Source organism: Phaenicophaeus curvirostris, chromosome 4 (assembly GCF_032191515.1).
Source record: "Phaenicophaeus curvirostris isolate KB17595 chromosome 4, BPBGC_Pcur_1.0, whole genome shotgun sequence".
Classification (NCBI taxonomy): domain Eukaryota; kingdom Metazoa; phylum Chordata; class Aves; order Cuculiformes; family Cuculidae; genus Phaenicophaeus; species Phaenicophaeus curvirostris.
This window is the reverse complement of record NC_091395.1, coordinates 39,489,694-39,502,799: the sequence shown is the minus strand read 5'-3', so window position 1 is coordinate 39,502,799 and position 13,106 is coordinate 39,489,694. Positions and strand designations below refer to the sequence as shown.

General features: G+C 38.1%; 1 protein-coding gene across 7 annotated transcripts in view; it reads left to right on the top strand.

The window, feature by feature from the left end:
* The window catches only part of RAPGEF2 (Rap guanine nucleotide exchange factor 2), a 180,483-nt gene extending 167,621 nt beyond the window's left edge, over positions 1-12,862 (top strand). For 4 of the 7 annotated variants that reach the window (XM_069855832.1, XM_069855828.1, XM_069855830.1 and 1 more), the window contains 6 exons: positions 363-548; positions 2,297-2,449; positions 4,749-4,974; positions 6,442-7,001; positions 9,331-9,636; positions 12,203-12,862. In XM_069855832.1, coding sequence (XP_069711933.1) covers positions 363-548; positions 2,297-2,449; positions 4,749-4,974; positions 6,442-7,001; positions 9,331-9,636; positions 12,203-12,249 — 1,478 coding nt within the window. In that variant the 3' untranslated portion in view covers positions 12,250-12,862. Of the gene's footprint in view, positions 1-362; positions 549-2,296; positions 2,450-4,748; positions 4,975-6,441; positions 7,002-9,330; positions 9,637-10,834; positions 11,236-12,202 lie in introns of those variants that run through there. The other 3 variants (XM_069855831.1, XM_069855833.1, XM_069855835.1) reach the window with 1 other exon arrangement.
* Positions 12,863-13,106: the final 244 nt, after the last annotated feature.

The window sequence follows — 13,106 nt, the reverse complement described above, 5'->3', positions numbered from 1 at the left end:
GCCCTTCCTTTCCTTCACCGTAGCAAAAAATAGTAATTAGATATTCATACTAAACCAGCTGCAATCCTTATGATAGCCCAGTATATGTTTTGGTCTTGTTTTTACTAAGTATAACTTATGACACATTTATTTTGAGAAAGAGGGCAAAGGTTCTTTGATAATACACATATTTTAAATTGAATTAAATCTCCCTCTCTTTTTCCTCTTCATCTTTTCTCTCTAAATATATCCTGCTGCATTCATTGTACAAGTATTTAAGCATCTTTTAATTATTAATTAGAGGGCTTTGTGCACTCAGATTAAAACTCCTATGGTAGTTTTAGCTAGTGGTCATTCTGTGCTTTCTCCCATTTCTTGCAAAGTGCCGAAGAATGCAGGAGACAAGCGATCTGGAAAATCTGAAACGTCACCAGTGGCTCCCCGGGCAGGCATCCAGCAGAAAGTGCAGCAGCAGCAGCAACAAAAAGTAAACCAAGCATTGCAGGTCCCTGCTGTATCTCTTTATCCATCTCGCAAGAAAGTGCCAGTGAAAGATCTCCCACCATTTGGTAAGTGGGACAGTGAAGCATTTGGTTTAATACTCAAGTTTGTTTGCTCATGTCAGGGAGATGTTTTTAATCAAATAAGATTCCAAACTTTTATTTCTAGTAGTACTACATACAGATTATGCCAGTTCATGCAGTGTGTTTGTATAATTCTCTTCTCTAGGAATGGAAAGAAAGCTAGGAAAGCATCCTGGCAATTTAATCAGTAGAAACTGGGAAGAATGAAAGTTTCTGACTATCTGTTCTAGGCTCTTGTCTTAACTTCTCCAAAAGGATTGATGTCTTCAAGTTTTTGAGTGACCCATCCAAGACGCCCAATAGTTTTGGTGTTTTTCAAAAGTTGAACAAGTTGAGCATTTAATGTGAAATTTAGGCATGCTCTAACTGGTAGTCCTGTTAGAAATATAGGCCTGAAGTTTCGCTCTGAGGATCGTCCATTTGGCTTCTGCTCCCTAGTGTTTGTTGGGTTTTTTTTGTTGTTGTTATTTGTTGATTGCTGCCTGCATGTTGCTCAGAAAGATACCAGACTGTAGGAATTTCTTCTAATCTGGTTTCCAAATCTATGGAAAATATACGCATTATTGAAGATCTACTTACATATCACTTAAAGTATGGGAATATTCCTATTAATTGTATATATAGTGTAACTGTCCCTTCCTGTTACATGGTGCGAATTTCACAAGACCCTAATTGTGATTTCACTTTTTATTAGTCTTACTTATGCACTGCTTAGGCTGCTAGAGAAACATTTATAAGCAGCAAAATGAGCAAGAAACAATTCAGTCTTCGTCTACGTCTTGTTGATTTTACCATTAAATTTTAATCTTAAAAGGACTTTGAAGCGCCACAGTCTGCATTTTTATTCATGCTGGGAAAGTTTCTGAAAAGTGATTAGGTTATGTTGATGAAGCAGCTGTAAATTATTGATAGCAGCATTGTGATCCAACAGATCAAAGATAAACATTGCAGAATGCTTGAAAATGACCTCTACTACAAGCATTGGCAAAACTGTTGGAGAAGCTCAGTTTTCACTTTTAAGACTATCCCAGGGTGGATTTTTGAAAGGAAGGGAAGAGAACAATTGGATAAATGGTGCTTAAGAAAAGCAATATTTGATGCCCTAGATCTTTACATCATACACCATCTTCAGGATGTTGTTACTCTTTAGTTTCCCAAAATAAGCTGGTGCAGAGATAGTTCTCAGAAATGAAAGGGAGAAAGGCAGCTGCTAGATGGCCTTGTTTCATAAGCCTAATCTTACTCATCATCTTTTCCTCTGTCTTTGACCTTCTAGGCTGCCCTGAATAGAAGAGAAACAGTAAAACAGTTTCAATTCTTACTATATAAATCTTCACGAACCAGCAAGATTTGTGTGTGTTTGATTTAAACATAATTTTATTTCAGATTTGTCAGTAACCACTGCTATGCATATCCTTGATTTATATATTGCATAGGCAATATTCTGCCACACCAAATATGCATTGCAATTTCTGTGACAAAGTATTTATTTTAGATGGCAAAATCAAAGATTGGCTTAACTGTTACGCAGAAATAAGATACTATATTTTAAACAGTTACAGGTTTAAACTTTTTTCTGCATTTAAGGTGGTGTCAGAAACTCACAAATAAACAGGAAAAAATGTTAGGTTTTTTTTTTTCTTGTGTGGTATCTACTCTATAAATGCATTGTGAAACAGAAAGATGTATTTATACTGGAGTTTACATCTGCCTGCATTAATTCTTTTTTAAAGGCATCAACTCCCCACAGGCTTTAAAGAAAATTCTTTCTTTGTCTGAAGAAGGAAGTTTGGACCGTCACAAGAAACAATCTGATGACACAGTATCAAGTGCATCCTCACAGCTGTCTTCTCCTCCCACTTCACCACAGAGCTCTCCAAGGAAAGGTATTAGACATGCAATGCTTCTCATCCTGTTTCCTGAAGTTTATAGACTCTGGAAACTTCCAAGAGAAAATTTGGACACTCAGAGTGATTACTGCGGCTCCTATTTTAGTCAGATATGGTCAGCAACAGGGCAGGAAGTGTAGTGCCAAATGGGGATACCCAAAAGGGTACCTGGGAACATGATTTCAGGGATACCTGAAAGCCATGTGGTTAGCAACAGCAAGTAAAGGCAGCCTGATCTGATATAGAAGCTGATGAAGCAGGTCATTCTCATTACAGCTGCTTTTGACAAAAACACTCCCATCATCAGTGTTTCCTGGTAGTGGGAGGATGTGCAGATGGAAATTTAAATTTCAGAGTTTAGTATATTAGGCTATTTGAGGAATTACCTGCCATGTCATGCATGTGGTTGGGATGTGACCCATGTATGTCAGGCAGGCTAAGATATTTGGGATTCAGAAAGGGATTTTTTTAAGCCTGTTTGATTTTCATTGTACTTTGGTTATGAATTGACAAAATAGAGAATGGAGTAATTTTTCTGTGATTTACACAAAACCAAAAATTCCTTTGGAAGTGCGATAGCCTAGTTGTAGTACAGATAAATTCTAAACTATTCTCTTTTCAGAATATCATAAAAGTTCATTATAACAGTTACACAATATAACATTATATAGTATGTGTATTGTGGTGGAGTCCTTATAATGGAAGTTTAGAATGCTAGAGATTAGTGTGTTGGAGGCTTCTCTGTAGCAGTAATTTTACCTTGCACAGGGATGGTAAGGAATTGAACCTTATGTGAATATCACTTTTTATATTTTCTTATCAAATGGATAGCTAAGCCCTTTTCTTAATGTGGTAGGTAGCAGCGCCATTAGGTTGAGGCCTTTATGGCTACAGACTAATGGACCTAACCTGTTTCTCCTCTCCTCTCCTCATGGAGGCAAGAACCTTAGCAAGAATAACAGTTCACCAAGGACCTCTGGGATAGATGAGGCTTATGGAACCAAGAGGGGAAAAAATAACTCCAGCTGGATAAGCAGACATCTGTAAAAAGGAGAGATGAATATGGCAAGAAAGTACAAATACCTACCCAAAATCTCTAGTGAAGTGATATTAAAGTCAGATAGAGGAGGGTGTTACATAGAGAAGACTTAGTTTGTCATCTCAGGCGCTTGTATATCAGGATGGTTTCTCCCAAATACTATGTTTGCAAAGAGTGAATATATACAAATCTGGTCAGGCCTGTGCATTTCTTTAAAAAGGAATTGGGATTCTGTGCTTTGCCTATAGTGGGAAAAATACTTCATTTTTGCAAAAAGCAAATTCTAAGCATGATTATAAATTCTTAAAGATCCTTGGCTTGATGTTATCATGAAGCTAAAATCTGGCAGCGTTAAGTACATGTTCTCAGCAAATGAATTTGATGGATCCATTGACACGATCTTGGCACTTGTGTGTTGACTGAAAGCAAAAAATGAAAACTGCAGTTACTTGTAAATGTATGTTCTTCAAAAATCTTTATCTTAGCTGGCAGGACCACTCAACACAACTTTGTTTAATACTAAAACAAAAGCATGAATGCATCTGTGCCATTTCATAGTTTGCAGATATTTTTCTCAGTCTGATGATGTCAAGGCTACCTCAAAATTACAGTATAATTTGGTTAATATATGCTATAGAATATTATCTTTTTTGAATGTAGTTAGTTAGCCAAGTACCACAAAGAAAGCTTGAAAACCTTGATTAATGGTTTTTAAACTTTACTGAAAAACATTTCAAACTCTCTCTCAGCCCAGATATGTAATAAGCAGTCAGTCCAGACATCTGTGCTTCATGTTGTATCTGCTGTTCATCTCTGAAGTGGAGCTTTGCAGAAAGAATAACAGTGGGAGATGGTCTCTTGGATTACTTTAAGCATTAATTTTGTCTAGGTCATCTCTTTTCTTCCAGTCTTGGTGACAGAGTTCATGTAGTGGCAGTCTTTTGAGAAGTGAGATTTCACAATGAAGGGATACAAGTGTGATGGTGCATTTGAAAATCATTTGGGGGAGGAGGGCAGAGAGCAAGGAAAGTTAGCACTTGGTTTTGAAATGTTTATGCATGTTCCCACAATCTTAAACTTCTTATTAAGAGACAGACTACGTGGTATTACACAGTTGTGCTTTGTATCTGACTTCTGCAGCGATGCTTCTGTAATCATAGTTTTAATTTACTATGGTAGCAGTATTGCTGACTGCCTGGCAATAACCGAGCAGGCTTCTCAGAAGAGAGTCTGATAAATGTGATTTTCCCTTTGCAGGCTATACTTTGGCTCCTAGTGGCACTGTGGATAACTTTTCAGATTCTGGTCACAGCGAAATTTCTTCCAGATCTAGTATTGTCAGCAATTCTTCTTTTGACTCTATGCCAGTCTCCCTGAATGATGAGAGGAGACAAAGGCATTCTGTCAGCATCGTTGAGACAAATCTTGGTGTGGGAAGGATTGATAGAAGAATCATGATTGAACCGGATCAATACAGCTTAGGGTAGGAATTTGTGCTTACTTACATTATATTTTCATATAGTGTGCATGTGGTGTGTTTAGGTGCATTTGTTTGTGTAACTTTCACTGAATCTCTCAAATATTTTCCCTCCCTTGCTCTTAAAAGCCACCATTTCAGTGCTGATAATGCTCCATTTTCTGGCAAGAAAAGGATTTGCACTCCTGAGTGTGTGATAACGTCTACAGCAGTAAGACATTACTTCAGTAGACTTTTATCATCTGAGCATTTAGCACTGCTGTAGATTATCCTCTTTATGGCAGACTAGTATCCTACCTTGTTTTCTAGATGGGGAATTAACTGAATTAAATGAGAAATTATTCATACAATTATTCAGTGATCAGGCTGAGACAGAAATAGCTGGTAATTTTCCAGTCTCTTTCAGAGAAAAGTGCCTATTTATCTAACCCAATAGTATTTTACCCCAAATATCTCTCCTAGTCAACAATAATTGGAAGCTAAAATTCATGTTTAGGCTGTTGGTTTTCTAGGTAGGTTTTTAGGTAATTAACTTCTGTAATGCTGGGGAAACTAGTGCTATAAATAATTCTGTAAATCTCTAGCAGTGAGCGTTGGTCTGAAAATAACTGGAGCTCTGGCTTCTACTTAGGCTCCACTTGTTTTTCTGAGTTTTTTTGGGCGCTTCAGTCCTCTGTATGATTTATGGGCTTTTAATTCTGGTATCTGTGGATGGCAGGCCTGTTCCAAAACTGATGTACTTCAGCTTTGGGAATCCCATGCTATTCAAACTCTTAATCAGATGTCTTAAATATTTGGAAAAGCAGAGTTCCACTCTGCGTAGCAAGCTGCCCTGGAAGGACATATCTCAGGAGCCTGGGTAGCTGCTAAATGAAAGTGACACTTTGTCGGTTCTCACTGCTGCTATGTAAGTGATAGTGTCAGACTTAATCACTGAAAGGCTACAGAGAACATACTTTATGAAGTAGCATGTGTTTCCAAAATTAGAGGTTTAAATACGTTTCAATTTGCAAGAAATATTGAAAAGGTAGCTTTCGAAGTTTCCTAAGCAGAAAAAAAAAAATCTGAAAGGCTGAAACCTAAACCTGAATATCAACCACCTCCTGGTAAAATTCTGCTTCTGATTTGATCCTTTGTTTTGCATGGCTGGAAGAGTAGCAGGAATGCTATCTATCAGTCTGTTCCCCTTTATGTGTATTTTGGCTTTTTTAAAGAGTGGTTGCAAAAACTTTGCTTTATAGCTTTTGGAATAACTCCACTGAAGTGTTTTGTCATTATATCTATCCAGTTCTTTTATTTGTTTGTTTATTGAGAATGAGCTTGAAAGGAAAGTGTTCTGTTCTCAAAATTGAATTAGCCATTAATGCAAATAATACATAATATAAATTGCATCAAAAACTTCAATCATGGAGTCATAAAATGGTTTGAGTTTGAAGGGACTTATTTTTGTCCTCTTCTTCTATGTGCATCTAGCTCGTATGCACCACTGTCAGAGACCAGAGGCCTGTATGCTGGAGCAACTGTGCTTTCTTCTCCTAGTACAGAAGAATTGTCCCAGGATCAAGGGGACAGAGCTTCACTCGATGCAGCTGACAGTGGCCGTGGTAGCTGGACTTCTTGTTCGAGTGGTTCTCATGACAACATACAAACAATACAGCACCAGAGAAGCTGGGAGACTCTGCCTTTTGGACATGCTCATTTTGATAGTTCAAGTGATGGGGCAGGACTGTGGGTCACAGGCAGTCATATGGACCAGCTGATGTTCCCTGACCATGGCACAAAGTATGGCAGGCAAAGTCAAGGCAGGGATGGCCTTGATCAAGCACAGTCCAGAGCAAGCTGGGCATCCTCAACAGGCTACTGGGGAGAGGACTCAGAAGGTGATACAGGTACCATAAAGCGGAGGGGTGGGAAGGATGTTACAACTGAAGCTGAAACCAGTAGCATAACTTCTGTACCAGCAGAGGAGTCAAAGCCCGCTCCTGTGCCCCCTCATATAGCAGTACCATCGAGTAGTACAAAGGGGCTTATTGGTAAGTTAAGTTTTGTTTACTATGAAGTATTTTAGTTCATTTGCTTATGGTTCTTCATGTTGTATGGTTCTTCATTTCTTTTGTCTGGTTTGATTTTTTTTTTTTTTTTTAAGTCTCTCTCAAATTTTCCACTTTAACTGTGCATTTATTAACGCGGAAAATATCACTTACTGTTGATTCCTTATTCTGGCAGTGCTTTTGTGTTTCAAGAGAGCCTGCCATACATCAAAAACTAGCTAAGCTGCTGGACAGCATTTTCAGAGGTTGATATATTTAGTTGTCTGCTTTGAAATGTGAATTTCTGTTCACAGCAAGGCTCCACATTCTGTATTTAGGTATCTTAATAAATGTGGCCTGATTTATTTAGAAACCTTTGACTTCATACCTCTGTATGACTTCTCTGATAATTGTGAATATTTCTTACTTCTGAAAACGAGAGCACTTTGTGCTTAAATACCAACTGAGATGTTTCATTTGACTGCTGAAACTGAAGAGGTTCCTAAGAAATTAAAACTGAAATACATTTATAATAATTCAACAGAAGAAAGATCAAATGATGTATAATGAATACAAAAGTGTATATGGCAGTGCTTAACAGTTTTCTCATGCTATTCCTTCTACATGTTCCAGTCCTTGGACCATCCAAGACCTCTGCATTTTTGCCTCTTTCATTCCCCTTAGCTTTGCCTTTCTCCAGGTTAATATGAGGAATTATCTAAATGCCATTTTGCACTGACACAGCAGAAAGTCTGCCAGATTGAGGTCATGCTGACGCCACTGTGATGAACTGTTTTTCCCATTTTCTTTCCAAGAATATTGGTTAGTATTGGTCCATTGCCTCAAAGCTTGATGCAGATCTGAATCCCTGAACTACAAAGAGGAAGAAAAGTTCAGGACTCTCAAGTTCTGATTTTTGCTGCTCCCTAATTTTACTCTTCAATGCCCTTGATTTCCATCAGAATGTAGAACAAACATGACCAAATTTGCCTGTCAAGACAGTGCTTTCCACTACATTTTTAGAGACTTGAGGGAATCTGAAGGAGATCTGAAAATTCAAGCAACACGCTTCCATGTGCTTCAGTACTATTAACTAAGTATCCTGCAAATGTAACTTCATATTGCTGTCCTACAGAAGCCAGTATTTTCACATTTCTTTTGCACCGAATACACATTGATCTCTTGCAGTATTTCAATAGACTTTTTCTACAGAATTTCTTCTGCATCAAAATTACTTTTCAGAAATCTATAAATACAATTTCTTGGAAAATTCTGCATTTTGCTTTGCAGAGTTAAAACAGTTTGTCCAATAAAAATACTTAGATTCTATTGGAAACTATTTGATTGTTATAATACCAAGACTTTATTTTTAGTCAATAAAGAACACATCTGAATAGCACCAGTCCATTTTAAGCTTGTACTGCCCTTTCAGTCAATTCCATGCTGCAGAACGCAGGGTGATGTTGTCATCACCACTTGTGCAAGAATACGAAGCATATGACAAGCTGTGGAGAGTAAATTGTCTGTGTCAGTGATTTTTCTCTGCTGTGTTTGCTGTTGTACTGTAACATGTATGCCCAGAGTTAAGCTTTGTTCACGTAAACAGTTGTGCCTCAATATGATCCATAAACTAGGTGGTCATCTTTCCATCTCCCATATAAGATCATATTCAATCATTGATCTTATGGGTATACTTTCAAGTTTTAATTTTGCAGATGATAGCCATACGAGCAGCGGGCAGTAATGCATATGGAAAGTATGAAGATGAAGCCAATTTCTCTTCTTTAACTTTTGGAATTGTAGCTTATTGTCTCATTAAGAATTAATATTTGTAGGGAGAAATAATATATCAGGTGTTTCTGCTCCTGTCCCCTGCCGCCAAGATGCTAAGAACAGGTTTTGTACATCTTTAGGATTTAGATAGCCGTGTGTTTGAGGAGATGCCAATATTCCTGGTGGTTGCCACTTCTATGGACTCTTGAGTCTTCCATGTTACTGTGATCAGTGCACGTTTTATTCTACACAATTGATGGAACAGCTTCAGTCGCTAAGTGTGAACTAATTGATTATGTAACTTGGAGAATTTTATTAAAGTAAGGCTTTATTACTGAAGAGTAGCTATATCCTGCACAGGTTGTATTTTCTATATTTTCTTGCACAGTTTGTTTTTCAAGGCTTCATTGCTACTGTATGGTAGTTAACTTCTGCCCTTCAGATTTTCTCTTCCTGGGATGTTGAGTTGGTTTATATTTGATTAACTGTCATTGTTTATTTTCCTTCGAGCATTTTTCCTCTTACTGTCTCCTATAATAATCTGTTGTTTTTCCTGCAGCACGAAAAGAGGGTCGATATCGGGAACCACCTCCAACTCCTCCTGGTTATGTAGGAATACCTATTGCTGAGTTTGCAGAAGGTGGTTCCCATCCAACCAGAAAGCCTCCAGATTACAACGTAGCACTTCAGCGGTCTAGAATGGTGGCACGGACATGTGAGACCCATGGGACATCAACTCCGCAGCAGCAGTCTCATGGCCATTCAACTAGCAGACCTGGGAACAAACCTCAGTGGCATAAACCAAATGAGTCAGATCCACGTCTTGCTCACTATCCATCTCAAGGGTTTTCCACAGAGGAAGATGGTAAATTTCTAATTGTTAGATTTTGAGTGTGCTGCATGCAAAAATAGTTAATGCTTTCACAGATGCAAAGCAAATTACACAAATGTTTTCTGCCATAGAAATTCTTGCCATAATTTGAGCTCTCTTCCATCTTTCAACACTTGCTATTTGTTAACTTTTTGGAAGGGGAGGAATTAAATTCATTCTAAATATTACCTGAAGTTTGGGATCTAGGTCCACCTGAATCTTGGACAACCGAACAGTTGGCTTAGGCAGCTTCTGTGGAGGTGCCTATGTTCACCAGGCACATTTCTGGCTTCCCTGAAAGTTTCCAGAGTACCTAATGTCTGGCAGTAACCATATATTTAATCGACAAAAAAGTATCCTGCTCTATAGAATAACTGGCCATCTACCCACAGAACATCATTGGTCAGCTTTATTTGATAGTCACTCACATTCTACCTGAAACTCTTACACTGTGGGCACTGGGTCTTCCACATCAACTGCTTCACATAATGAGCCCACTATTCTTTCTACTCTTTTGCTAGCTCGCTTGCCCAAACGTGTCTGTATCTTTATGCTTTAGCTTAGCTGTAATGATAGCTGGGTTTCTGTGGAGGGCAGGCGTAGCTGGATTGTATCTTTAGGGCTAGGTGCTCAAAATCTAGGCAGGACAGTGCCCAAATTACACTTTTGAATGCTTTGTTTTGCTTAGTGATAGAAAAGCTAACTTTCCCTTTCTCTCTCTAGCTGCTTAGTTACTAAGGTTTTACGTGCAGGGTGAACTCTGCAGTTTAACATGATGGAAAAAAAATAAAATGAAGCCTACCTTAATCAAATTGAGACTTTGAGAGTAACCATGACAGAGAATATTAATTGTTTCTGCCAATGATGACTAAACCTGCACTCAACTTTTATGCAATATTAATTTATAGCTTTATTAAACTATTGGATATCTAGGAGTGGTTGTTGTACTCCTTGGGCTGAAGAACTGCACCTAGCTCAGTTATTGCAGTAGTCTTATTTTCTTTAAGATCCAAATTACAAAGGAATACTTCTCATGAGACCTGAAATGTACAGATATTTAGTGTGTTTTAAAATACATACCTTATACAACAACATGGAAAAATCATGGGCACGGTATAGGTTGTTTCATTCAGTAGCAGTCTTGTTCTATATGAACTAAATTCTATTTTCCCCTATCCTATTGTGTTTGCAGAAGATGAACAAGTCTCTGCTGTCTAAGACTTGGCTTTTCTGGATCCAGAGTGAGCCACCTTAAAGGAGAGCACAAGAAGACTTCCCTAGAATAGGAGCCTTGGAACTATAGTTAAAGGATGGTGGACCTATTTGCCTCCTTCCCTGCCTTAAAGCAGCATGGGGCTTCTTCCTGCGCCCCTCCCCCTTCTGTCCCCTCTCCCCTTGCATGTGAAATACTGTGAAGAAATCGCCCTGGCACTTTTCAAACTGTGTTGCTTGAAATGCACAGTGCAGCAATCTCCAAGCTACCACTGTCGCTGTCTGCCACATCACACAGTATCATTCCAAATTCCAAGATCATCACATCAGGATGATTAACTCTGGCTGCACTTCCCAATGCCTGGAAAGTCGTTCTTTTTTTTTTTTTAATCTTCCTTTTAGATTTTAATCACAATCCTAGCACTTAGTCTCATTGGGATAATGAGATAAGCTAGTTGTCAAATTACATTTGGCCTTTAACCTACAAAGAGAAAAATGCATTGAAGTCCTTCAAGGAGGCAGTGCTTATTTGCTTGTTTACAATGCCTTTGTTACGATTTTGTATGTTTGCGTTTCAGAGATCAAATACTGCATTTGCTTAGTAATTACAGTATTATTTCATACCTGTAAGTAGGGTTGCCAGCCTGAGCTCCTGGAAAGAATATTGCTATCACATGGCTGAGCAGGGCAGAAGAGAAGGCAGAGGTTACAGGTTGCAGCCTTTCCTTGACTGTCTTGCTTCACTGTTAATGTGCCCCACCCTGGAACCTTCAAAAGTTTGTCAATGTTAGCGTTAATGGCATGTGCAGCCGCTTATGGCATCCTCAGCTGGGCCTGGTGTAGAGGCTGAGATGGTGCTTGCAACTGGCTGGTGGTGGAAGAGGGCACTGTGTGTCTCAGACCTGTGCCTTGTGGAATACAGGATGACATACTAAAAAAAAAGTGTCCCATTCTAATGTGACAGATGGCAATCCCACCTTGAAGTTATATATAATTTTTTTTTTTTAAACTATATAGTAGTTATATTGAAAGAAAAATTAACTGGATAACATTGCAGTGAAGGCAAGTTGGGATGTCACAGCTTGTATCAGCTGTTAACACTGATCTAATAACCTCCATCTATTGACTTTGGCATTAGGGGATAAATGAGCCTTTTAAGTAATGAAAAATAACACATTTAGATTTGCCAGCCTTTGCAATGCAGAAATAGTCACAACTGTTAATGGCTTCATGGAACACTGCATGTGTAGAGAAGGCCAATGTGTAGCAACCACCTGCTCACAGCTGCTATTAACCCTATAATGACTGAAATGACCCTCCCCTCTATTTTTGTGTTGTTTTTGCACAGACTCCGGAGAAGTGAAGGCTGCCAATCCGAGTAGTACTCAAATGTGAGGAACTGCTGGTCTTGGATTTTTTTTTTTTCCATTGAACTCAGCTGATCATATTGATCAGTAGATAAACGTAAATAGCTTCAACTTTTAAAGATCAAATTGCAGTGTTTTTTCACTGTATCAAACAAATGTCAGTGCTTTATTTAATTCTCTCTCCTGTAATCATAGCTTTTATCTATTTGCTTATATATCATATTGTCAATATGCATTTGTAATTTTACATGTAATATGCATTATTTGCCAGTTTTATTCTCAAGGCTATGGACCTCATGTGCATATAGAAATACAAAATCCTAGCTCTATCACAAGTTGCACAAATGTTATATAAGCATTAAGTAATTGTAGACCATAGGACTGCTAATCTCAGTTCGCTCTGTGATGTCAAGTGCAGAATGTACAATTAACTGGTGATTTCCTCATACTTTTGATACTACTTGTACCTGTATGTCTTTTAGAAAGACATTGGTGGAGTCTGTATCCCTTTTGTATTTTTAATACAATAATTGTACATATTGGTTATATTTTTGTTGAAAATGGTAGAAATGTACTATGTTTATGCTTCTACATCCAGTTTGTATGAAGCTGGAAAAATAAATAAATATAACATTAATGAAGTCCATATTGATTCTTATGCATTTTACATGTTCCACATCCTTGAACAAATTTATGAAAAAAATTTTACTTCTCTGTGTATTAATATTAAAGGGACATTGCCAAGTGATGTGGGCAAACCATTGGTGTGGAGTTTTTCTTACTATACAATTGTGTTGCTGTGTTTGGTGTATGTACTGCTGAGTGAGCATGACTGATGCATTGTGTGTCGTGAGCAGAAACATTTGATATGCTGAAAAAGGAGTT